This window comes from Macrotis lagotis, chromosome 8, assembly GCF_037893015.1.
Source record: "Macrotis lagotis isolate mMagLag1 chromosome 8, bilby.v1.9.chrom.fasta, whole genome shotgun sequence".
NCBI lineage: Eukaryota > Metazoa > Chordata > Mammalia > Peramelemorphia > Peramelidae > Macrotis > Macrotis lagotis.
This window is the reverse complement of record NC_133665.1, coordinates 109,667,867-109,693,892: the sequence shown is the minus strand read 5'-3', so window position 1 is coordinate 109,693,892 and position 26,026 is coordinate 109,667,867. Positions and strand designations below refer to the sequence as shown.

The window sequence follows — 26,026 nt, the reverse complement described above, 5'->3', positions numbered from 1 at the left end:
AGAAGGAGGTGTGGGAGGAGCTTGAAGAGGGGGAGAAAAAGATTCTGGAATAGCTTCTATGAGGAAGAAGATAGGTAGTGAAAAGAATGTCTTGCTACAGTGAGGGCCCAGTTTGAGACTGTAATGTACCCAGGTATTACAGATATGAGACTTCCAGCTATATTTAGTAGGAGCAGGGGATGAAGATGTGGAAATAATCCAGGGCCAATGTTTGATGGTGATGGGACAAAGGAATATAGGGATTAAAGAGTAGAGAATGGTGTATTGGAGTGATTTTAGAGAGTGAAGGAAAATGAAGTCAAAGCAGTGGTAATGAGAAAGCATGGAATCAATAGGAAATTATGATCACTTAAAGGAATGTCAAGAATTTCTAGCTGCTTAGTAGAACACCTATTGTTACTGGTGAGATCTAGTTGGGACCATCCTTATGGTTGACTGAATTGGAATGAAGGACTAAGTTATGGGATTTTAGAAGACTGAGGAATTAGAGAGTTTGAAAGATTATTTGTGAATTTTCAAGTCCTTAGTCTAAAGCCTTGGGGAAGAGAGGAAAAGAGTGAACTTTAGAATGGAGAGAGAATGGTCTGGAAGCTGGTACAACCATAATAATTTGGATTGGGTGCAAAATTTTGACTGTGTGTTTAGAGAAAGAAAGATTTCTGAGGAAAAGGATGCATCTGGAAAACACTTTCAAAAACAAGTAGTTCAAAAATAAATTAGTTCATTTAGTATGTCCATTTTTCTTTTAAAAATTTTTTTTTAGTGACAGCTAGGTGGCACATTGGATACAGCACTGGCCCTGGAGTCAGGAGGACCTGAGTTCAAATCCAGCCTCAGGCACTTAATATTTACTTAGCTGTGTGACCTTGAACAAGTCATTACCCCATTACCTTGTAAAAATCCAATAAAAATTATTAATAAAATTTTTTATTATGAACTAAACAAATATTAGCATCCATATATAAAGAATAGAAAAGATTGTACATGAAATCGAATATCTGTAACTTACTACCCTTGTCCAGCTTATCTTTGTTAGCTTCTGAACTTCTCTGCTATTCTGTATATCTTTTTTTTTGATCTTTCACAAAAGCTCTTATTTTTCTTTTTTCACTATTCATTTATTTCCTTCTATAAATCTCTCTATTCCCAGCATTGCTCCCCTCCCCCACAAAAAAGCCCTCCCTTGTAACAAAATAGTTTAAACAAACCAAATAAATTCTCATATTGATTGTGTCTAAAAAGAGGCCTCATTTTTTCACCTCTAGTTCATTATCTCTCCCAAAAGGTGAGAACAGTAATTTATTGTTAGTCTTCCCAAAGGTGTGATTGGTCATTGGATTGATTACTTTTTTTTTTTTTTGCAAGGCAAATGGGGTTAAGTGACAAGGACACACAGCTAGGTAATTATTAAGTGTCTGGGGTCGGACTTGAACCCAGGTACTCCTGACTCCAGGGCCGGTGCTTTATCCACTGTGCCACCTAGCCGCCCCGATTGATTAGTTCTTAAGTCTTTCCAAATTTTTTTCCTTTATATTGCTATTGTCATTGTATAAATTATTTTCCTGGTTCTTAGCCTGTTGAGGTCATTTGTTATGATACAGTAATAGTACATTGCATTCATATATATCATTTACCCAGACATTTTCCAATTGCTGGACATCCATTTTATTTCTAGTTCTCTACTACCATAAAAAAGAAGTGCTATAAATATCTTTGTATAAATAGTTTTTATTAATTTTTATTTGTTTTAAATTTAAATGCAAAACAAGAAAAGAAAAATAATATTATTTATACAACAGAACCATGAGAGGATTCAATATAAAACAATAAATTTCTACTTCAAGAAAATCAATATAATGAATACTACTCATTGTTTTCAAAGCTGTCCAACTTTGCTTCTTATAGGTTATCTTTTGCTCTCTATTGTGCACTTTTTACTTTATTTTATAAATATTTTTGTATATATGATTCCTTTTTCTCTTTTGACCTCTATGAGGTATTATGGTCATGACCTAATTTAAATGAAACCGTGCTGGCTTTTATTGATCCTAGATTTCTTTTTAGGGACTCATGGAGCTTTTTAATTATATATTTTAGAATTTTACTAAGAATAGAAATCAAACATACTGTTCTATAAATATGTAGACTTTACCTTTTCCTCTTTTTTTTTGAAAACATGATCTTTCAGTGGTCACTAATAGTAGCCTATTGATAATATTTTCCAATTCTTTTAGGTCTCTTGTATGTATTTTATTCGGGACTGTTAATAAAAAGATTTCCTTGAGGAGAACTAGGAACTCTTCTTGCTTATCTGTTATTTGTTTCTTATATTTTTTTCATTCCTAGTCTCAATATATCATTTTCCTTACAAGAGACAACAGAAGCAGACCATGAGTTATGTACTTTGGTTTTTTCACCATTATCTTTATAAGCAACCATTTCAATCCTTGTCTTAATCTCTAATCTCTTCTCATTCTGAACATTAATGCTACTTATAATTATAGTATAATTATGTTATTCTTGATAGCCTATTTTATGTTCATCTTTAGTTATTATGGCTTTAAAATATGAGTAATCAGTCATTTTAGATTTCTTAAATTTTTTCTTGTAGCCTTGAAATTTCATTTTTAATAGTTTCATACACCTCTGGGGCCAATTTCCCCCTCACAAGACTCTAAGTCCATTGCATCCTTTGTATCCTTCCTTTGAAAATACTTATTGAGTGCCCACTGTGTGCCAGACACCAGCCTATAGGCATTGGGGATACAGAGACAAAAATGGAATCCCTACCCTCTCTTGGAGTAAACAAGATGAATGAAGATAAGCATGTACAAAATACATGTAGAAAAAGGAGACAGGAAGCATGAGATCATTAGAAGGAATCTGATGGAGCTGGCACCTCAACCCAGCTTTGAATTCAGTTTTCTAGTTTTTCAGGATATCTTTGATGGAAGTGACATTTTTCAGCCTAAATGCTAGTGGTTTCTTCTCTAGTACCAATACATGCTTACCTAATCAGCATTATACACCCAATATAATGATATAATTAATTATAGCAGAAATAATTACATAATCTTAAAAAAACTCTAGAATGGGACATGAACAATCATTTTGTACTACCATATCAAAATACTTTAAAAGAAGCTAATGGAAATTTACAATTTTGTCATTTTGGATGTTCCTGTTCAAGAATTGTGGTGGGTGTTTGATTAATTATATACTTTTTTTTAATAAACAGAAAGTGTGGACACAAAATTGAAAATTCGCTACCTTGAGATATGTTGTAATGACATATTTTTAGAATCAAGACCCTGTAGCAACTCTGGAACATCTTGTGTTGCCACTGTAACAGAGAAAAAAAGCTTGCTTTGGGACTAGTATACTATACCATGACTGGGTTATATTGGACTGAAGCCTCAGAAAAGTCTCATTAAGCTAAGCCAAATTTGATCCATTATATAGAAACACAGTCCAACCCTGCCCCACTCCACCTTGAGGTTTCAGTGACTTTTCAGATTTTTGTTTTGCCCTTTCTCCTTTCCAAAATCATCTTTCTTAGAAGACACAACTGTTATAATTAGGATGGATTGACTTCTCGTTTTTGTTTTGTTTTTTTGCAAGGTAGTAGAATTAAATGACTTAAGGTCATACAACTAAGTAAGTGGAGACTGGATTTGAACTCAGGTTCTCCTAACTCCAAGACCAGTGAGTGCTCTATCCACTACACCATCTAGTTGCCCCCAGTGGATTGACTTGGGATTCCAGCTATATGTTAAGACTTGAAGAAGTAAGATTTATATCAGACTCCAGATTAGGATTTCAGCCAACGCTACAGCTGCTGTAGTGGTCTGAATGTTAACCATATTTCCCCTTAAATCTGACTTATCTAAAATGTTACTCTAAAACAATTAAACCTTACCTAGTGCTAGAGATATTGTGGGAAGATCAGGAAGTTGAGAACCGTGTATCAGTTTTGTGAAGAAGAAAGTAATTGATAAAAAGGAATAAAATTGTTATGAAGTAGATGAATTCAACTTATTTATTAATAAGCAAGTGCTTATTAAATAACTGGTGATAAACATATCACTAGAATGTAGAATACTATCTTGATCTCTGGGAATTCTGGGGAATGTGTAATCCAGCTTATGTGCTGTGGTTTGGAAAGTCATTTTTGAGGTTGGATTTTGTTATTCCTCTGGCTTAGGATCACTCAAAAATATCTCTTGAGACTCATAGGAGATGAAATTATTCCTTCCCCTCAAAAGCCCCCATTAGATTCTTTATATCTCCACATGCTTATGTTTTGTCATGTGTGTCCCATGTGTGTATCTATATGTATGGTTTGAGACAGATCTGGGTATGACCCATCTTCCAAAGGTATAGTACAGGTTTACCTAGCCTGTGCAACATGAGATCTGTCCATAACTGTCTTTGAGCAAACTCTTTCAGTCTCCTTGAGCTCCTAGCCTGATAGAAAACCCTAGAGCTCTTCTTGGGCTACAGTATCTAACTTAGGGTGTCAGTGTCATGTCAAATGCATACTTGATCGTGGTCTTTAACTAACTCTATTGACCCCTTCCAGAAGGGTTTTTAAAGAGAGACTAATTAGAACTCTGAGCCTTCAAAGAGCAGGTAAATTGAGTCACTGTTCCTGGACCTGACCAGTCAGTCAGATAAGTATTGATTAGGTGCTAACATGTCAACATGGAAGAGATCTAACCAGCCTGTGAGCCACGGAGTCAAGAGTTAGATGGGCAGGCTTGGGAGTATATAGATCCTGGATTCTGAAAGATTGTATAAAAATGCCATGCCTGTATAAAAATGCCATGCCAATCCTGTATTGGAACTCTGATGACCTTTGTACATGAAAATGTACCTCTATTGCCTACAGATGGTCATACTTGATAGTTATCACATTTCTTCTAATACTTATTATTCTTTTCAAAGAACTCTATTGCATAGTTTATGAGACATGAAAACTAATTTGGTACACATTTCAGTCGTTAGGAATGACTCATGGTTTTAGTTTCCATCCAACACTAGAGTTCTTGACCTCTCTTGCTGAACCCACTCAACAGGGCACAGAATGCACAACTCCACCATCAGATGTTTGTTGAATGAGGCTCACCCTCGGTTCTTACTTGTAGGGTTATAAAATCTAAGTGACTTTTTGTCAAAGCCTCATTGTGAGCTTCCTGTTGGTCTGGTCTGGGCAGGGTCTCAGCTTCCAGCTGGACCACTTATATGATCCTAATCTGACTGATATTTGTTATACTCCATTAGGATATGGTCCTGAAAATGGTCAGAAATTTAAAGTTCTTTTTGTTTTCTTTTCTCCTCTTCATTGTGATGCCATTCTTATAACATTTTTTCCACACATGGTGTACCAAGTTGACATTTTGTGATTGGGGCTAAGTGAGGTTGGATAAGGAACTGAACTCATAGTATTTGTTAAGTTATTTTTTGTTAGTGAAACTTCTTAATCATTAGTTGGAAACTGGTGCTAAGGCTTTGTATACTTTCTTTCCTTCTCTCCCTGACTCTCCCATCCCCCTTTCCTTCCAAATTATACATTTTACTTTGTGCCCAATATTTCATTTGGGTGGATAACATGATGAAATTAAAAGTGTATGTTTGAATCACATTTGAAATCTGGCTGAAGCTGTGTATCCACTGTGTGAACATGGACAGGTCATTTTAGTTTTCTCTTCTCATTTTCCATATCTGATGATAATTCTTTTCCCTGTCTTTGTTTCATTGTTGTTACAAGAATATGGTGAAAAAATTATATAAAGTAGTACCTAGCTATTATTGTTGTCGTACTTGTTACTGACAAAAACATGACTGTACAAATATATCTGATCTGGGATATTCCAATGGGAAAAATGTTCTAGATTCTCTCTAGTCCTGAGTTTGAACAGTGAGGTTCTCCCATAGCTCATTTACTTTTGCTGCTTGAGGACAACCACCTTAGCAGCAGATATATAGGAGGCATCTCTGCAGTATATTAATTTATACAGCTTTGGCTCCCACTCTCTTTGCTCATGGGTTGGCTTCTGTTTAGCAGGAGTAAGATATTGTTGGCACTGTAGCTCCACAGATGATTTTGAAATTTTACAATGAGAAGTGGGGATAGCTTAAAAAAAAAGTTAAAATTGTGGATACTTTTAGGTCTTTCCAGAATACTTCCTTGTGATACTCTTGTGTCACATTTCCATTTCTTTTTGACTAAAGCATGGAAGTCCAACCTTCTGAGCCATGTCATCCAAAAAGAATTTGTCAGAGGCCACATATAGAACTTAATATTTATGACTACAGTATAACCATATTACTATTAAACATAACAATAAAATGTAACAATGACCTCATGAATGGGCTTTGAGGCCCATGGGTCACAGGTTGGCACACCTAAACTAAAGAGTGCATCTTTCATATATTTTGGTTATTTTCTACTACCAGCTACTACTCAAAAAGATGTCCAAGATGCTTAAAAGATGAAAATATTCCTAGAGTCAGAAAAGTTAGATTAGTTCTGCATGAATAAACAATATTAGTGTACTTTGAAGAAACAAGACTATTTTTGGATAATGTCCCTAAATTTTGAAGTTGGTGTCAAGAAGGGAAATCATATCTTTGTTCATGTCCTCTGTCAGATTTAGGACCCTGAGCTAGATTTGACTGAGTATAAGAGTGCTAGCAAGTAGAGAGAGACTGGCTGTGTCCTTTGGGGAACTTTGCTTCAATTCCCTATGTAACTTGGGAAGTTGAAATATAATTTATTGTTTGATTAGGGCTACACTGGAGGATTCATGGGCTATTTCCAGTTTAAAAATTTACATTTTCTTTAAATATTACTTTTCTTTTTATGTATAGCCCTTTCCTATCCAGAGAACCCCTTCCCCCACCCCCCCAGTAATAAAGAACATGCAAGAGAGGTAAGGGGGAAAAGCAATTCAGAAAAGGTAATCAACATGTCAGACAAAATATGGGAGCTTGAGATAGAATCATGCTTAAGTAGAAAGAAGAAGACAGATAAGATAAAGAATGTGAAGGTGAAATGACAGGATTTAGCAGCTGATTAAGTATGTTGATCAAAGTTGAATCAACTTTGATCAACATACTTAATCAGCTGCTAAATCCTGACTACATAGCAGTGCCTTGACTGAAATGAAATGTTTGGAAGATAGTAGGTTTGGTTTTTTTTGGGGGGGGGGGTTATTTTTGGTGAATTCAGGTTTTGAACATGTTGAATTTAAGATGTCTTTTGTGTATTGTGTTTGAAATAGCCAATAGACAGTTTAGATGTGGATTGGAGCTTAGGAGAGTGACTAGGACTGCTTCAGTAGATTTAGGGGTCATCTTCAAAGACTTTAGGTCTTACTTGAGAGTTAACAGAAGTGAAAATCCTTTAGATAGAAAGGAGAGATGGGAAAGAGTCTCTTAGAAACAGGATAGCTTAATGGCTTATGGACAACTTTTGATATTGGTGGGGAGAGAAAGGAGACCAAATGTGGGGGGCAGGGCAGAGGGTAGAGATTTCAGCATTTTTCTGGAATTAGGAGACATCTGAAGATGAGATGAGAGATACATGGTAGTAAAGATGTGAGAAAATGGGCTTTGGGGAGGGGCTTAAGGATCACTGTGGGTTCGTTTTGGATGAAGAAATCAACAGACGGGCTCAGGAGGATAAGGAAGGTTTAAATTTTAATTTACAAGTTACTACAAAATGTTCACAGGTTAGATTCTTTAACAAGGTAAAGAAACAGGGGTGGCTAGGTGGCGTAGTAGTGGATAAAGCACCAGCCCTGGAGTCAGGAGTACCTGGTTTCAAATCCAGTCTCAGACACTTAATAATTACCTAGCTGTGTGGCCTTGGGCAAGCCACTTAACCCCATTTGCCTTGCAAAAACCTAAAAAAAAACCCCAAGGTAAAGAAACTAAATTTTTTTTAAATTAAAAATTTTATTTAGAGTTTTACAATTTTTCCCCCAATCACTCCCCAGCCCACAGAAAGCAATTTGTCAGTCTTTACATTGAAGAAACTAAATTTCTAAGAACATAATAATGTTAAGCAAAAAAGAGAGTGCTACAAACTGGGCTGGGTAAGATTGCAAAGACAGTTAAGAAAGGGAAACAAGGGGAACAGCCATGAGGTGATGACTGGGGTTACATTGTCATGGATCCAGCATGGAGAAAGGAAACAGCCACAAGTTCCCTGTGGATCCAGCTACATGGAAAAGAGGGAAAGTTTGGGGGAAAGGTGAACTATCAGAGTTATAAGCAATAAGGGATTGTAATAGAAGCAGGAGAGTGTTGTGATTTGTAGAAGCTAAGGGAAAGAAAGACTAAAGTGAAGGCAGCACAGATCCTAACAAACCCCTGTGATTAGCGAAAGCTAAAAGGAAAGAGAGACTAAAAGACAGGAAAATACTGATTCCTAAGCAACACCTAAACATCCAAAACAGTCTAAGCATTCAAAGCCACCATGAGAAGTTGAGCAGTAAGGAAAAGTAAACGAGAGAGAGAGAGAGAGAGAGAGAGAGATCATGCTCCCCAAGAACGGCCTTCTCAGTGGATAAGTAGTAAAGAAGGACATAGGGACTGGGGAATCACACTCCCCCTGAGTGGGCGGGTTTCTCAGGAAGACATTCAAGCAAGGACTAAGTAGTAGGAAAGAGCAAAGGGACATCAGAGATTATTTGGGGGATGACACTCCCCACGAGCTTCTCAGAAGACAAGGAGCTCAGCTGAGGAGTGAATTGAGCTTTTAAAGGGGCAGAAAGATGAGGTATATGTTGATGGTGGCAGTAACTGTAAGAGCAGAGATGAGGTAAGGGATCTGGCAGGGATTCATTGTTTTGCTGATAGGGCCTTGTTTTGTGGCTGGCAAAGTCCTTGCCATTTTACTAAAAGTTCATTCATCTCTTCTCATAACATGGACTATGAATGGGTGGGTGGGGGGAATCAGTGTAAGGTATATGGAGAGGGAACAGATTAATAACCATAAAACATATTTCTCTGTCCAGTATTTCCCCTACTTCAGTTAGATGCCAGCTTCCTTCTCAAAAGTCAGTCCTGGGGGCAAGAATTGCTTACATTTTAAAGACTTTTTATTAGCACCAGTTTGACACAAACTTTTCATGTTTTCTTTAGATGTTATAATTTAGTGTTTCTCTTTTCTTGTTCTTATCCTTTCCCTCTCCATTCCTAAATAATAATACAGGGGCCAGCTACCTGTGTTGCCTTTTCAAGATCAGGAGAATTATTTGCTTCTGGAGGTGTTGATGAACAAGTAAGTATAATTATCTGTTGAGTGCAAAATTGGGCTATAGATGGTGAGGTCATGCTACTCTTTGTGTTTGGAAGCCTATGGAATTTAAAATGAGGTACATTCTCTGATTAGAAAAAAAATGGTAGTCTTTAGGACAAACTGCTTCCACTTGGTCAAACAAAGTGTGGTACTTATAGTCTCTTTGATGTTCTTATTCTTGGTGCTTTCTTCTCCCTTGACAATTTATGGAGGAGAGTTAAATACATGAGAATATAGGTTAGATTTGTGGCAACATGGCCTGAATAAGGATGGGAATTTTAAAACTTATATTTAGTTTTTCTGTCACATTCTGGCCCTTGACAAAATAGCTTAAGTCCCTTAATGTAAGCACCAACAGTGAAAGTATCCATAGCTTGAAAATTTGTTAAACCTGTAAAAGTTTTTCTTGTCTTACAGAATGTTTTGATTCATCTTGATTATGATGGCTATGCTACCATAATGTTATAAGGATTGAATCTAGTTTACTGTTGCCATTTTATTAGAAAGGAAAATGGAGATAAAAACATGTTGGGTGAATAGCAAAAGTCACAGAGCCAGTTGTGAACTTGCTCCTGAGTCCCAGAGCCTATAGCTTACAGAATGAAGATGACTAATATAGAGCTTTTCATACTGTAATTCTTCCTCTTCAATCAATAAACATTTATTAAGCACCTATATTATACCAATCACTGTGCCAGGGATACAAAAAGAGACCAACCCTCAAGGAGCTTTCAATCTAATGGGATAGAATTTTAGAACTCACCTACTTTATACTTAAGCAGAGATAGCCTGAAGCCACTCTATCCAGAAATGCCTGAAAAAGTCTCATTCTGTAATTTTTTGTTTGTTTTTGCAAGGCAAAAAACCCCCCAAACCAGTAAGTATCAAGTATCTGAAGTCAAATTTGAACTCAGATCATCCTGCTTCCAGGGTCAGTGCACTTCTCCTATACTACCTAGCAACCCCTCATTCTCTAATTCCTGACTTTTTCCAGGCAACCTTTTCTTCCTCAGGAGACTCATCCTGATGATTGATTGCTTTGCGACATCCTAACACCTTTTGTTTCAGTTTTTGATTGAGTTTGTAAGATATTCTCAGTCTATCCTTTAACTGGTTGGCTGATTTCCTTTTATTTCACAGAAGTTATATAATATTTTAAAAATTATTTAAAATGTAATTTTAAAAATTATTATATTTAATATGTGTGTTTAATACATTTACAGAGAGAGGAGTAATTTATTTATCTCTCTGCTTTTTCTCCCCTTTAAATTTGAGTTTTCTTGGCCATTGGGTTCTACTTCATTTTACCTAATCATATTGCAAAAGATATAAAGTATTTTCTGTATCCCATTGCATTGTAGTCCAGTTTTTGGTCAAAAAAAATATTCTGCTGGAATTACAATGACTCTACCCAGATTTTGTTAAGGTCATAAACCAATCCTCATAACTTTCAGAACTGACATAATCCTGAGAAAGGAGTAAACTTTTGATATGTTCCAAAAAGCAAAGAAATAGACAACAACTTTTCTCTTTTGTTTTGATCAACTGGTTATCTGCTTTTGTAGCTGCTCCCCAATTTTCCTCCTATTTCATAGTTGCATAGAGGGTTATTTCCTTATCCAAATAAGACCCACATACTATATCAGTCTGTGAACATAAAAGTATGTGTGTACGTAATGCATATATGTTTTTGTTTCTTCAGGTGATGGTATGGAAGTCCAACTTTGATGCTACTGATTATGGAGATCCCCTGAAGACCCAAAGAGATGGTGGTTCAAGGAGCAATGCCAAGAGTCCAGTAGGTGTATTTGCAGGAGTGACTTTTGAAACCTTGAACTTTGCCAATGAGTTTGGGATTAATGGAGCATTTGCAGGATTTAGGAAAATTGGGAACAGGAGAGTGTTAGGTTTCTATGAAGATTTTTATTATCAAGTCTGAGGCACAAAGAAAACTTGAATACTTTACTTTTGCTGTTCATTAATGGAATTCTCTGTTATGTAAGACAGACCTAGAAAATGATTAATCAATATATTTGCTTATTTTCTCTGGGCAGAGATAGGGCTTTCTTTTGTGCCCTATTTAACCTATGTGTGCCAGAGGGAATTTTCCTTGGCACATTTTCTCTGTGTGGGTGGCTTCAGGAAATCATGATTTTTTTTTTTTCTGATGTAGAACCAAACTGGACCTAAAGACTTATAGGAGAATTACTGAAGCACCAACTGTTGTGTTACTTAGATGGTTGCCTTGATTTCAGAACATTTTACTTTTGAAATCACTAGAATGAATTCTATCTATTATCATGCCACTTCCTAGACACTGTTCAATTTAAAATTGTACAATCAAGGGGCGGCTAGGTGGCGTAGTGGATAATGCACTGGCCCTGGAGTCAGGAGTACCTGAGTTCAAATCCGGTCTCAGACACTTAATAATTACTTAGCTGTGTGGCCTTGGGCAAGCCACTTAACCCCATTGCCTTGCAAAAAAAAAAATTGTATAATCAATATGTGACTCATTCGTTAAAACCCTATTATTTATATCTTGAAGCTACATATATTGATATCTGGAATTTGTTATACAGTGCTTTCTGAGTACTTTACATGCAGTTGCCTTCGGCCTGTTTAACTCTATCATGCTTGCAAACCATAGCCAACTGGGCATGCAACAGATGAGGAAATAGGCTTACTCACCAGGAAGTGATATCTCCAAGGTCATATAGCAAATCTTGACAAAAGTCTAGAAATGAACATGGAGGTTTTCTGATTTTCCTGTTTATACTCTTGACTGATCTGATTCTTGGCCATCTCTCTCTGATCCTGCTTCATTCAATTTATGATTTCTTCCCAAACTCCGTCGAGTTGAGATTGAAAGTTGTATCCTAGAAGGGCCTTGACTGACTGACCAGCCAAATAAACTGCTCTCTGTTCTTCCTCTCTAGGGACCAGTCCTCTCTCATCTATGTTTTAGTGTGCCACAGAGGTGACTGGAGGGGATGTGTGTGACTGTTCGATGATAGTTCATCTTGTGCTTAGTAAAATGCTTTCTATTCATCTCCCAATACATTTTTTCTGCCAATTTTCACCCTGATTTTATATCTTACAGCTTTCACTTACAGTCAATAAGTTTAGCATCTAGTCTAATCTTTCTTACCTTTCACAGGTATCTCTTCTACAATATCCTTAACAGACTTGAACACCTTCACTTAGGAAGTGGTTACTATTTAATAAAGTAACCTATTCCAGATACTGTTTTTCTGTCATTGAGTTGTATCTGACTCTTTGTGACCCCATGGACTTGTTCATGGAATTTTCTTGGCAAAGATATTGGAGTGTTTTGTCATTTCTTTCTCTAGTGTGTGTTCCTTTTTTTAGATGAGGAACTGAAGCAAATAGAAGTTATGTGACTTGCCCAGGACCACATAGAAAATGTCTGAGACTAAATTTGAACTCAGATCTTTCTAACCCCAGGCCTGGTGCTCTATCCCTGCACCACCAAGCTGCCCTTCCTATATTTGGTTATTTTCAGTAGTTTCTGATTCTTTGTGACCCCATTTAAGGATTTTCTTGGCAGAGTTACTGGAATGGTTTGCCATTTCCTTCATCAACTCATTTTATAGGTGAGGAAATTGAAACAAATAGGGTGATGCAACTTGTGCAGGATCAGATAGCTAGTAAGTGTCTGGGACTAGATTTGAACTAGGAAAGATGAGTCTTCCTGACTCCAAGCCCAGCCAGCACTGTATCCACTACAACATCTAGTTGACCTCAGCTCTAAATATTAGGAAATTCTTTAATGAGCTTCTTTTTCTAGGTGATAGCAATAATAATAATAATAATAATAATAATAATAATAATAATAATAATAATAATAATAACAACACTAATAATACTAGTAATAATTCCCATATTATCTCATTTGATCTTCATCCCAACCCTGAAAGGGAGTGCTACTATTCTTGCCATTTGAAGAATACTCATGGGGCAACTTGTTGGCGCAGTGAATAGAACACTGGCCCTGAAGTCAAGAGGACCTGAGTTCAAATTTGACCTCAAACACTTATAATTAATTACCCAGCTGTGTGACCTTGGGCAAGTCACTTAACACCCCCCACTTTGCTTTGCAAAAACCAAAAGAAAAAGTACTCACAGCTGCCTATTCTTCTTATCAGTAATAAGGATGATCATTCTTATTTTATGCTTTGCTTTACAAAATATTTTCCTGGGGTGGCTAGGTGGTGTAGTAGATAAAGCACCGGTCTTGGAGTCAGGAGTACCTGGGTTCAAATCCGGTCTCAGACACTCAATAATTATCTGGCCATGTGACCTTGGGCAAGCCACTTAACCCCATTTGCCTTGCAAAAACCTAAAAAAAAAACCCAAAATATTTTCCTTCACAACTCTGTAAGACAGTTAGCACCCTCGCTTTATAGAAGAGGAGATTAATGACAGAGAGAGTGTATGTATTCTGTGAGCCTTAGTCATGTTTTCATTAGCTATTGGGGCTCGAGTTAGAACCCAGATCTGCAAGCTTCACCTCCCTTTAATAGTTTGTCATTGAACTGGTTTTCACTCCTTTTGCTATCATGGTTCTTGTTCTCTGGTTTTGTTCCAGTGTGTTGCTAACCTTCTTAAAATGTTATATGCAGGGGCACCTAGGTGGCGCAGTGGATAGAGTACTGGCCCTGGAGTCAGGAGTGCCTGAGTCAAATCTGACGTCAGACACTTAATAATTACCTAGTTGTGTGGCCTTGGGCAAGCCACTTAACCCCATTTGCCTTGAATGAAGAAAAGAGGATGAGCAAGACTTGGCAGCTGATCATATATAATGAGAAGAGAGAGAAAATGAAGAATTGAGGAGGCCAAGGTTGGGAACTGATTGACTAGAAAGGTAGTGTTGACTTTATTAAGAATAGGGAAATTTGGAGGGGGAAGATATTAAAAGATTGTTTTATAAAAGCAGATGAAATTTCTCATAAACTTGTATGTATATTTATACATGATATGGCTGTTTCAGATGTATATTTTTTTTAAGTTTTTTTGACAAGGCAGTGGGGTTAAGTGCCCATACAGCTAGGTAATTATTAGTGTCTGAAGTCAGATTTGAACTCAAGTCCTCCTGACTCCAGGACTGGTGCTCTATCTACTGCGTCACCTAGCTGCCCCCAAATGTATATTCAATAATTGTTAATATACCTAAATTTAAATTTCTAACTTAGCAAACTTAATTATCATATGGTTTTCTCTCTTCTAACTAACCCTTTCTCCAATAAAGGACTTCAACTAGAGCCCTCAAAGAAAATTTCTAGGAAAACAGGAACTCTAATTTGTGATACTTTTTTTCCTTTTGTATCCCTTTGGCATCTTCTGAGAGCTCTCAAACTGGTACTTGCTAGACCACCTTTTCTTCACTGTCTCCACTCCTCATGATCCTCCCAGTCTATTAGCCCTTTCCAATTTTGACCTGTTAACTAGTTCAATAATACACTGATTTTTCTGCTCTTGAATAGGATTTGATAATTTGATATTTTTTAGAACTTATTTCATTAAATCAATAAGATAAAATGAGAATTTTAGATTGTAAGAAAATCTAATCCATATCTTATCATCAACTTAACTAGTTGTATGACCACAGGTAAATAACCAAACCTTGGACCTCCATTTTCTCCTATGTCTCATCCTATCTCTCTCACATGGAGTTCTTGTGGTAATGGATGTAAAAATGTATTGTAAAGCAATAAGTATTTTAAAAGTGTAAGCTTGGGGGTGGAACCAAGATGACACATGAAGGCAGGAATTTCCAGAAGGTCTCTTCTAAAATGTTCCAGAGATCTTAATATTAAGACTCAACCAAATTTTAGAGAGGCAGAGCCCACAGAAAGACCCAGTGAATCAATTCTCCAGCCCAAGGTAACTTGGAAGATCTGTGGGAAGGCTCTGTTCCATTGGGGTCAGAAGGGACAACAGTGTAGCTAAGATCATACTGTGCTGGAGTGAACAAGCGCCAGCCTTCCTGTAACATCCCGTGGGGTGCCTGGGTCCCTGGGCTCAGGACAATAGAACAGTATCCAGATCTCCCAACCCAGGGATCACCAAGGTGTGCTGAAGATCAGTGCCAGAGTGATTGTGAAGCCCATGGCAGCTGTCTAGGAAATGGAAGCAGACCTGCAGAGCCACCCAGCAGGAAGCCGCCTGGAAGCTTCTTCTAGATTGCTCAACCCACCAAAGATAAGGGGGTCAGGGGAGACTGTTGAGGTCTCTCCACTATCCCTGATCAGTACTCCTGTGCTCTATTCAGACCCTCGTTGCAGTCTGGGCCACCCTACTGCCACAGCAGAGCAGGGACCCTCCTCAAAGCTCCAGGGCAGAGAATAGTCCTTGTGGTCATCCACAGACCAGAGAGCAGTCAGAGCCTCTCATAAGACATTGAAGGAACTGAAGTCTTTGTGAGGGTGTCCCAATAACACTGAAAGTCTTGGGAAGCACCTCTAAACCAGGGCATAGAATGGGGAAATGAGTAAACAGAAAAAAAAAAAAACCTGACCATAGATAATTAGTTTGGTTCCATGGAGGATCAAAACATACACTCAAAAGTCCAAGCTTCTGTATACAATGCCTCCAAGAAAAATAGGACTTGGTCTCAGGCTATCCAGAAAAGATTTTGAAAGTCAAGTAAGAGAGGTAGATGAAAAGTTGGGAAGAGAAATGAGAGCGATGAAGGAAAATCATGAATTCCAAGTTAGCAACTTGGTCAAGGAGATATCAAAAAAGACCGAAGAAAATAACATATTAAAAACCAGTTTAGGTCAAATGGAAAACACAGTCCAAAAGATTGAGGAGAAGAATGCCTTAAAAAGCAGAATTGGCTAGAAAAGGAGATAGGAAAGCTCTCTGAAGAAAGCAGTTCCTTCAAATGTAGAATGGAACTCAAGGAAGATGACTTTGCAAGAAATCAAAGACAATAAAACAAAACCCAAAGAAGGAAAAACTAGAAGAAAATGTGAAATATCACATTGGGAAAAAACTGGAAAAGACATCCAGGAGAGATAATTTAAAAATTGTTGGGGTACCTGAAAGTCAGGACCAGGAAAAGAGCCTAGACTTCATTTTAAAAGAATTTCTACAGTAAAATTGCCCTGAGATCCTAGAAGCAGAGGGCAAAATAGAAATTGAGAGGATCCATTGATCATCTCCTGAGAGAGAAAATAACTCCCAGGAATATTATAGCTAGAACTCCTAAGGCAAGGAGAAAATATTACAAGCAGCCAGAATGAAACAATGTAGATATCATGGCACTACAGTCGGAATTACACAGGACTTAGCAGCTTCTACATTAAGGGCTAGTAGGACTTGGAATATGATATTCCTTAAAGCACAAGAGTTTGGAATGCAATCAAGAATCAACTACCCAGCAAAACTGAATATTCCCTTTCAGGGGAAAAGATTCATATTTAGTGAAATAGGGGGATTTCAGACTTTCCTGTTGAAATGACCAGAGCTGAACAGGAAGTTTGATCTCCAAGTATAGGACTAAGGTGAAGCATAGAGAGGATGGATGGGAAGAGAAAATTATGAGGGATTTAATGATGATGAACTGCTCGTATTCCTGCATGGGAAGATGATACTGATAACTCATGAACCATCTCAGTAGAACAATTGGAAGGAACAAATTTAGACAAGCTAGCTGAATGTGATGATATAATATAAAAATGAAGTCAATGGGTGAAAAAGAAATGTACTGGGAAAAAGGGAAATGAGAGATAGAATGGGCTAAGATGTTTCATGTGAAAGAGTCAAGAAAAAGTTTTTGCAATGGAGTGGAAAAGGGGAAGGCAAGGGGAAATGAGTGAGCCTTCATTCTCATTGGAACTGGCTCAGAGAGGATACACACTTAATAAGGTTTAGAAATCTGTCTTACCCCAAAAGAAAAAGGGGAGGAAGGGGATGGGAGAAAGGAATCGGGGGGAGGGGAGGGGGGGTGCTGTAGGTGATAGAGAAGAGAGGGTAGTCAGATACAACACACTTTTTTTGTTTTTTGCAAGGTGATGGGGTTGGGTAGTCTTCCCAGGTCCACGCAGCTGGGTGGTGTTGGGTGTCTGGGGCAAGATTTGGGCTTGGGTCCTCTTGGCTCCAGGACTGGTACTTTGCATGCCCCACCACACAATTTTAAGGAGGGATGAGGTGAAAAGAGAAAATAGAATAAATGGGAGTGGGGAAGAATGGAAGGAGGGAAATACAGTTAACAATAGCAGATGTGGGAAAAAAAATTGAAGCAACTTCTGATGGATTTAAGATGAAGAATGCGATCCATCCCAGAGACAGAGTTGATGGTATCTGAATACAGACTGAAGTACAGTTTTCCTTTTCTTTTTCTCTCACTTTATTATTCGTGAGTTGTCTTTGTTTTTTTTGGGGGGGGTTATGTTTACTCTATTTTAGTAATGTGTAAATAATTAAAATTTTTAAAAAAGAAATGCTTAAAAAGTGTAAGCTTGATAATATTATTTGAGCTCATTTCAGTCTATTAGGATCTCTTTAAATCTTGAGCTCATTTTTATATTAATTATTATTCTTAGATAAACATTCATAAAACATCTGTTTAATAACTCAGCTTTAAAACTGTATTAAGGTTTGATGTCAAATTCACTTGCCTATAGTTTCCAGAATTTTCCATTTTGAAAATTCGTACTTCTAGTCTTCTGGTCTCTCTTCTGTTTGCTATCATTTTTCATAGATGACTAATTGTAGTTCTTAGACTTATCAGTAGGTCCTTTCATTATTCTGGAATGTAACTTGATCACATTTAAAGTGGCTAAGCACTCTCATATGATCTTACTATTTTGTGCTTCAGTTCTTTACTCATATTCATGCTCACCTTTTCATTCTGAAGACTGTTTTCCTGAACAAAATAAAAAAGACACAGAGAGTTGAATAGTTCTATTTCTTTTTCTTTCAACTGTTACCATGACACCACCTATTATTATTACTCTAAGTAATGGACCTATTCCATCTTTGTTCATCTTCTTTTCTAAATATAGTATTTAAAAACCTTTTTTTATTATCCTTAGAATGTTCTACAAACCTCCTTATTTTGGGCTTCTTTCTAAGTTGTAGTGTTTCTAAGACTTAAGGTCTGTGCCACTGTTTTGTGTTCTACCATGTTTAAATTTCTTCCTTCATAAACTCTGAGAACAAAGAGCATGTTTTCATCTTTTTCTCCCTGAAAGTCTAGTGCTTTGTATACAATAAATGTTTTATAAATAATTGCAAAATGAATTTTTATTCTTTGAAGAACAATGAAAATCTTTTTAAGAGCTTCCTGTATAGCTATGTATGTATGTTCATTTCTTTCAAAATGTTTTATTGGTACCCGTTTCCAATCAGTGTCACTTCCCAGGGATTCTCCTCCTTTCCTCCCTTTATAAAATCCTTCCTTGTAAGAATAATAGATAGCATTTATATGTTTTAAGATTAGCAAAAGTGCTCTACAAATATTATTTTCACAGTAATCCTGGGAGGTACGTGCTATTATTCCCCATTTTGGAGATGAGAAAACTAACAGTGTTGAAGTGACTTGCCCTAAGTCACACAAAGGTGGATTTGAGCTATGATCCTAGCCACCTGCCTTCCAAATTCTTCTGAAGTACATTTCAGCAATGGCATGTTCCAATTTTTATCTTTTTCCCCTCATCAGTATAAATTTTAATCCTATTGTTAGTATCTTGTTCTTTAGACCCTCAAATCCTTCCTTATTTTCTCATTTAATTTATACTCTTTTAGAATTTAACAATCTTTTTTTTCCCTCAAATCTAGAGTTTATATTCGACCTCAGTGTTCCCATTGTCAGAAAATTTTAAGATTTGGTCAATGTGGTCTAAGGTCCCTACAGATTGTGCTGCTTTATTGCTGGCAGAAAATCCAGAGCAGCAGCTTTCCTCATTGCTTCCTTTGCCTTCTGAGAACTTTAAGGACCAGCTAGAGAAGGCAATAATGTGTCAGAAACGCTGTTTCTCATATTGGGATACCTCAAGCAAATGTTTTTATTGATAAATTAACTCATTTTTGGCATGTTTCATCTTGTATCTCTCTCCATCTACTTAGTTATATCGATATACTCCCATGATGTTCTCTTCTGTTTTTTCCTCCTGCAGCATTCATTCACTTCTCTCTCCCTGTAGTTCTCTGATTCCTCTTATCCTCCCTGTGTTCAAAGCAATGCTTCTATCTTTATGTTTGTGATTTTCACAAAGTATACTGACCTTAGATCTTTTTCTTTTGAATATATTCTATCTTTCCATTTCCATATTTCAGTTATAAGTTCTATCCCATTAAGTGTCAGCAATATTTATGAGATCTTTTATCACCTTATTTAAAATTTCAGTTTCACTCTAATTATTGCTAATATTCTGTTTATTGTTATTTAAGTAACAATTTGGTTTTTTACCTTGAAAACAATTGACTACTTTGTCTACTACTTTTAATTCACAACTATTGTCTTCCAAGGAATCAGGTTTTATTATTTTATCCTGATGATATTTTTCTACTCCTCTTCAAATTTGAACCTAAAAACCTATTGATCATATCAGTAAATCTCTCTGCGCAACAACTTTACAATCACATATTTCTGGTTGGACATCTGAGTTGGTATGAATGAATGAGTGAAAAAAATTAAGAAATTTTACTGAGAATAACAATAATTAAATCTGAATCTGAGAATTACTGAAAAGAGATCAAATAACCTGTGTAAACACATGGAATATGGATCAATATGTGGCTGTTGCTTAGCAAATTCACAGTAAAATTGGACTATACTAGTCCTCCTCACTTGAAAGAGGATGTATTTCACGTCTTCTCCCTAGAGGTCTTCAGACAGTAGATTGGTTATAACTGGGAATTCTTTTGTTCAGATGTAGGTTGAACTTTATGATGTTTGTGAACTTTTATGAGGTTTCAGGGAACTCCAAGACCAAGATGTTAGTCCTTAGGCAGAGACTTATTTTCTCCAAGTTATGGGGCATCTTTAAATCTCAGCTGTATGACTCAGGTTCCCTGTTTCTTTAGTGGCTTTGTTGATGTGCACCTTGATATGTCTGTGTCTGTGGAAGCAGATCAGGAATTTAAAAAGAAACAGGGTGTAGCTATAGAATCTACCCTGTTAGTCATATATGGGGGGAAAATGCACTGTAGATTACTACAAAGAGAGGATTAATGAAAGAGGAGAATGCATTTATCTGGGGAGCATTAGTTTGCAAAATCAGACTGCATAATTCATTCTGCGAGTCATTTTGGACTCAGGCTCATCCTGGTTGACCATATACATTGATATAGAGACATGTACTAGAAAACTACCAAATTTTCATGGCACATTGTCATGTGGAGTTACAGGTGAAATCTCAGTCTATTCCCCATTAGACTGTGTGGCAGTAATCATCTTTGAAATGTTTTCTTTTAAAGTACCTGTTTTACATTTAATCCTCAAATCATCCTTTGGAGGGATGATCTGTCTTCCTTGGTGGTGTTTCCTTTTAAAGGTGGGAAGGATTAGGATTTTCTTTGTTGTAGGTTAATATCACTTGTGGTATGTTTGGTGAAGGCTTCCTTCAGATTCATGTAGTTGTAGCAGAGTTCAGATGCCCTTTGTAGAAACTATGTTTAATGCTGAATGCTTAAGCACCCTGTGGGATCCTAGCTTTATCTCTATCCATAGTCACTGCCATATTATAACATATATTTTTGTGAAAATTTAAGAATTTCTGAATCTTGTGCTTTCATTTATGATCTTTTATAACTAGGGAAAACCTAACTCAAAGCGGAGTTTTAAGGTAACAAGACAGGCTGTTTTATTAATCAGATGAAATACCTAGAAAGGTATATGAATTTTGAAGAATATTATGCTGTTATTGACACTGTAGAGAAAGAACTTCATTTTTTCCCCTGCTGTCATATGCTTCAAATGTTTTCCCTCTGAGCTTTATATTCCTAAGTCTTTATTTCTGTCCAGAAGAACATCTGGAAAAGAGTTTTGTGTATGTTTAGGCATCAGGGACTGATCAGAAGGAAGTGGGACTTTGTTGAACTTCCTAGTTTTCCTACTTTATTTTGACATATACCTGAATAATTTTGCCTTTTTAATCTATTTTTTAAGATGGTTCAAAAAAAGTCCATTGAGCAAGTCTGCATCCCAGAATTTTTGTTGTGGGATTTAATGGTAAAGGTACAGACTTTGAGGGGATCACTCTATATGATTCATTTAAGTAATTTCTTTGTATAAAATCTAGCCAGTTTGGCTCCAACAGGCTCATTTAAACAAATATAACAAGATTAGGTCAGGTCCTACAAATTATGTAAAAATAAATTTTCATGAATGGAAGATAATGATCCCTTCTATCCCTGAAAAATTCCTATTGGCTTAACACTTTTTGCCATACTGTTGTGGACCTTGAATGAGCAGTTTCAACTCACATTCTTTGGATGAAAGTCATTTCTTTGAGCATTCTCTGAACAGTACTCAGTTATTTGGATGGAACTATTTTCAAATATGAGTAGAAATTTACAACTTATTTTTAGGCACATTTCATGTTGAAAAACAAAACCATTTCCTAATCATTCATGTTGTGAATAACGGGCTCCATTTTCCCCTCTGTTCTTCACTGAATCATGGATAAGATGTACTTTTCATCTCTTTTGTCTGTAACTTTCTCCTATTTTAGAATTGTGAAATGAAAGATACTAATCAATTCAATTGGCTTTTGCCAATATTAATTTGGCGATATTAATCAGCAAAAGACCTGAAAGAGCTATTGTTTATAGATGGGGTTTAATATTTTTCCTTTTGATTAGGAACAATAAATCCTGAGCTGAAGATGAAAGCCTTTCCATAGAAGAAGTCCTCATTTATCTTTTTTTTTTTTTTTTTTTTTTTTTTAGTTTTTGCAATCGAGTGGGGTTAAGTAACTTGCCGAAGGTCACACAGCTAGGTAATTATTAAGTGTCCAGATATGAATGGTATAAAATTTAATTGAACCAAAATCCACACTGAGTATTAATTGGTACTTTTGACAGTTTCAGCAGGAGAGTCCAAGATGCTTCAGGGTGGTCTTTTAGTATAAATATGTAATCAGCATTCATTTGGAAAATTAGTATATTCTAATAACTGTCTATATTTTATTGCATTAGACCTAGGCCAGAAATCTGGCACAGCAAAGGCATGGCAGAGAACAAGAAAACTGGTTTAAGACAATGCTTCCAGGTCTTATAATTTTTTTCCAGATCAACAGACAATAAAGCATTATTTAAAATGTCTGAGATTTAGGGTTTCCTATGCATGATAAACACTGGTCTTGGTTCCACTCATTAATGATTTTTACTTTTTCCTTTATTTTTTTCCATTAATACCATTGAAAATTAACTTGCAGCCCACTGAACTCCTAATGTATCATAATAATTAACAATGAAAGTAGCTTTAACAAGTGCTGTTTCCAAAATTGATTGCTTCCTTTCAGCTGATATGCTTATCCTACTGCTAAATTTACCTTCTGACATTTGACATGTTATTTCACTTACATGTATACACACACACACACACACACACACACACACAACATACTTAGACACTTCAGTGGGCCATCAGAGATTTCCCTTCCCCTCTCTGCTTCCCAGTAAGAGACTAACATTTAATATTGCCCCAGAATCAACCCCAAAGAATGAATAGTTCCCTGAAAGTGCCAAGAAATGTTCTCATGCCTTAAAGTTCAAAGCAAGATGATTTTTACTACCTTCTACTCTGAGCAAAGAAATGGAGAATCCATTTGAGTTGAATCCAACACACAAACCTGGTGAATTAAAAGGGATGTGTTCTTGAGGTAAAAATAAAAGGATAGAATCAAACAAATATTCCTGAGTGCCTAATCTAGGCAGTCTTTGGAGTAGAGAGGAATAAGACACTCTGCCTTCATGGAGCTTCTCATAGTCTAATAGTGGAAGGGAGACTCACGCACAGAATTAATACAGAGTAGTGTAGAATAACATTTCATATATGGGGCTTTAAGGTTTGTAGAGGGCATTTCTTATGGCAGCCCTGTGAAGTAGAATGCACATAGAAGGAAATTGAGGCAGAGAGAATATAGTTAGTCATTGTCCCAAGGGACAACTAAGCATCAAACTTGGGTTTCCTAAATTTGAGTCCCTCTTCTACGTAAAATTTCCTTTCAACAGTGTATGACAAGAATATTTTCTCATAGATTGAAGGAGTAATGGAAAGTTGGGGAGAAATTGTACTTCCAACTCTGACTTTCTTTGTTCAATAATTCCCGGTATTATAACATCTTTTCCTTAGTGGAAATGCAGACATCTGGTCAATGTGGTGTGTGCAGTATGCATTAGTTGCAGTTTAGCTATTCCTGGAATGAGACCCTTTTTCATTATTCCAAAGAGCCATGTGACTTGTGACTTACTGGTCACAGGCATCATCTCCCCTGGACCTGAACAATAATGATGTGAATTATCCATCGTCTTCACATTTTTTCTCTCCTATAAGAGTTAAAGACAACAATTTCCCATGTTGACCTATATTTCCCATGCTGGGCCAGCTGGGTAGAGCTGGGACAAATGTGATTGTTGAGTGGGAGTTTGGTTATTGGTGTGTTTTCAAAATTTTTGAAGACTTAGAGCAAGCATAATTACTAGATTTGGGTGCCCTTTTTAAAAGCTTGCTCCTTGACCCCAGCTCTTGTCTTTCATAAAGCATTTCAGCAGAGTATCTCAAAGCAATGGGAAATATACACTTATAACACCACATACCATTCATTATTGTGCAGCCTTCTCCCTTTGCTTCAGTGCTTCCAATCAATTATAGTGCACTGCACATACTGTGGGAGATAGGCTAGTTTGAAGCTGACTGACCCTTTTGTGGTGGTTGGTTAAAATGGAGCTGGGGCCTACAGTCTCTCTGTGCTAATGTACTTCAGCCTGAGGGAGCTAATGTGTATGTGTATGTATGACATCTGGTTGCCTTGGTTCTGTGTGTATGTGAAAGGGAGAGCAAAAGCACAACAAAAGGGGCAAATCTTTGTTCGTTGAAGCATTGATTGTCAGGTGAGTTGGCCTGAGACAATCAATATAGGTACCGTACTCTTCTGTATTAATGGTTCATAACTGTATCTTCTTTGACTTTAGCAATGTCAAGATAAATGCCATTTATCCTTTCTCTTTTCCTGTGGACAGCAGGTTGTCTGGATGTTTATGTCTCAGCCTCCCAGTCCCAAGTCAAAGAAAGAGGATGTTAGTGCTGAATGGAACTTTACAGAAGAAATCCTTTTCTTTTTGAAATGACCTTCAGACAGAGCCCTGAAAGTGGTTTCCTCAAAATGAACAGATGCTTTTTACTCCTCTCACTTTCTCATATCTGATGTACCTCCTGTTTTCAGGCCCTGTTTGTTCTCTCTCTGGATCTAGTTCAACATATTCAAATTTGCCAAACAGTTATTAGACAGTTGCTGTGTGCACAGCACTAGGTTTGGAATTACAGAGAAAAAAATCAAAGCAGTTCTTAAGGAATCCCATTCTTCTGAGAGGGTTGAGGAGAAAGCACTAAAACTGGGTGGTGGTAAGAAAGGCTCCTGTGTGGTGATGAGGTACCTGAGCCAGACCTTGGCTTAACTTTGATTAAAGATTCTGATGAGGAGGACCTTTAGGAAATGATCTTTCCTAAATTAGCATGGAAGTGGAAAATGGGGTGCTGAGTTTGACTGGATCATAACTTGTAAATGGTAGACCACTCCCTGACCCTTTCCCCCCTTCCCTTTCAATTATGGCTTGAATGGCATCAGGATTCCTGTGGTTAGTAAGAAAGTTTGAATGTGAGGTGGAAATTCTTATCAACTTAGTGAAGGGTCTTAAGGGCAAGATGAGATTTGTATTTTATGTAAGAGATATAGTGGGAACTACTGGAGGTTTGTGTAGGGCAGTAACATGAGGTCTGTGCATAAGCTCCCCAGTAGAATTTTCACAAAGGGGGCAGATGGAAAACCTCAGTTTTTTGTTATTCTAAGGATTTGAAGATTTGAAGTGAGAACCAGAAATGAGCATCCAAGAGAATCGGTATGCCTAGTATTCTCTGACTTTAGCAGCATTTACAAACTGTAAAAAATATATCCTTTCTGGATTAAAAACAGTAAAAAAAATGTCCTTTCTAGTGTTTTGCAGATGAAGGTCTAAGCATACTAAAAGGTAAGTGGGACTATCTGAATTGAGGAAGTTGCTTCCTAAATCTTGACTTGTAACAACCACTGTGCTTTGTTATCAAGTGGAAATACTGGACTAAGAAGAGTCCTAAGTTTCCAGTGACCTTAGACAAGTTCCTTCCACTCTCTCTGGGTCTTGCTTTCCTTTCCCTCTGAAATTAATGAATTGGATTGGTTCCCTAAGGGCTTTATTTGCCCTGAAATTGTGCAAATACTATCTTTGGGTCAATCTGCTTTGCTTTCTGTCAGCACAGTCATGTTTTCTCTAATTAATATATTGCCAGACACGTTTTCTATAATTAATATATTTCCCAAGCAGGAGTTTGGTTATACACCTATTGTCCTTGAGCTTGTCAGAAATGCAGATGCAAATAGTTACATGTGGTTTTTTTTCCTACTCATAATGAACAGATATGATGCTGATGTACAGGCCTGTCCTCATGCCCCTGTCTTCTGAATTTGGGAAATGTTTCACTTAAAA

The 26,026-nt window shown here is 36.9% G+C and overlaps 1 protein-coding gene across 3 annotated transcripts in view; it reads left to right on the top strand.

Annotated features, from left to right (window-relative positions):
* POC1A (POC1 centriolar protein A) overlaps positions 1-26,026 on the top strand; it is a 199,395-nt gene that overhangs the window by 53,699 nt on the left and 119,670 nt on the right. For all 3 annotated transcript variants that reach the window (XM_074198113.1, XM_074198112.1, XM_074198114.1), the window contains exons 8-9: positions 9,224-9,292; positions 11,013-11,108. In XM_074198113.1, coding sequence (XP_074054214.1) covers positions 9,224-9,292; positions 11,013-11,108 — 165 coding nt within the window. The remainder of the gene's footprint in view (positions 1-9,223; positions 9,293-11,012; positions 11,109-26,026) is intronic.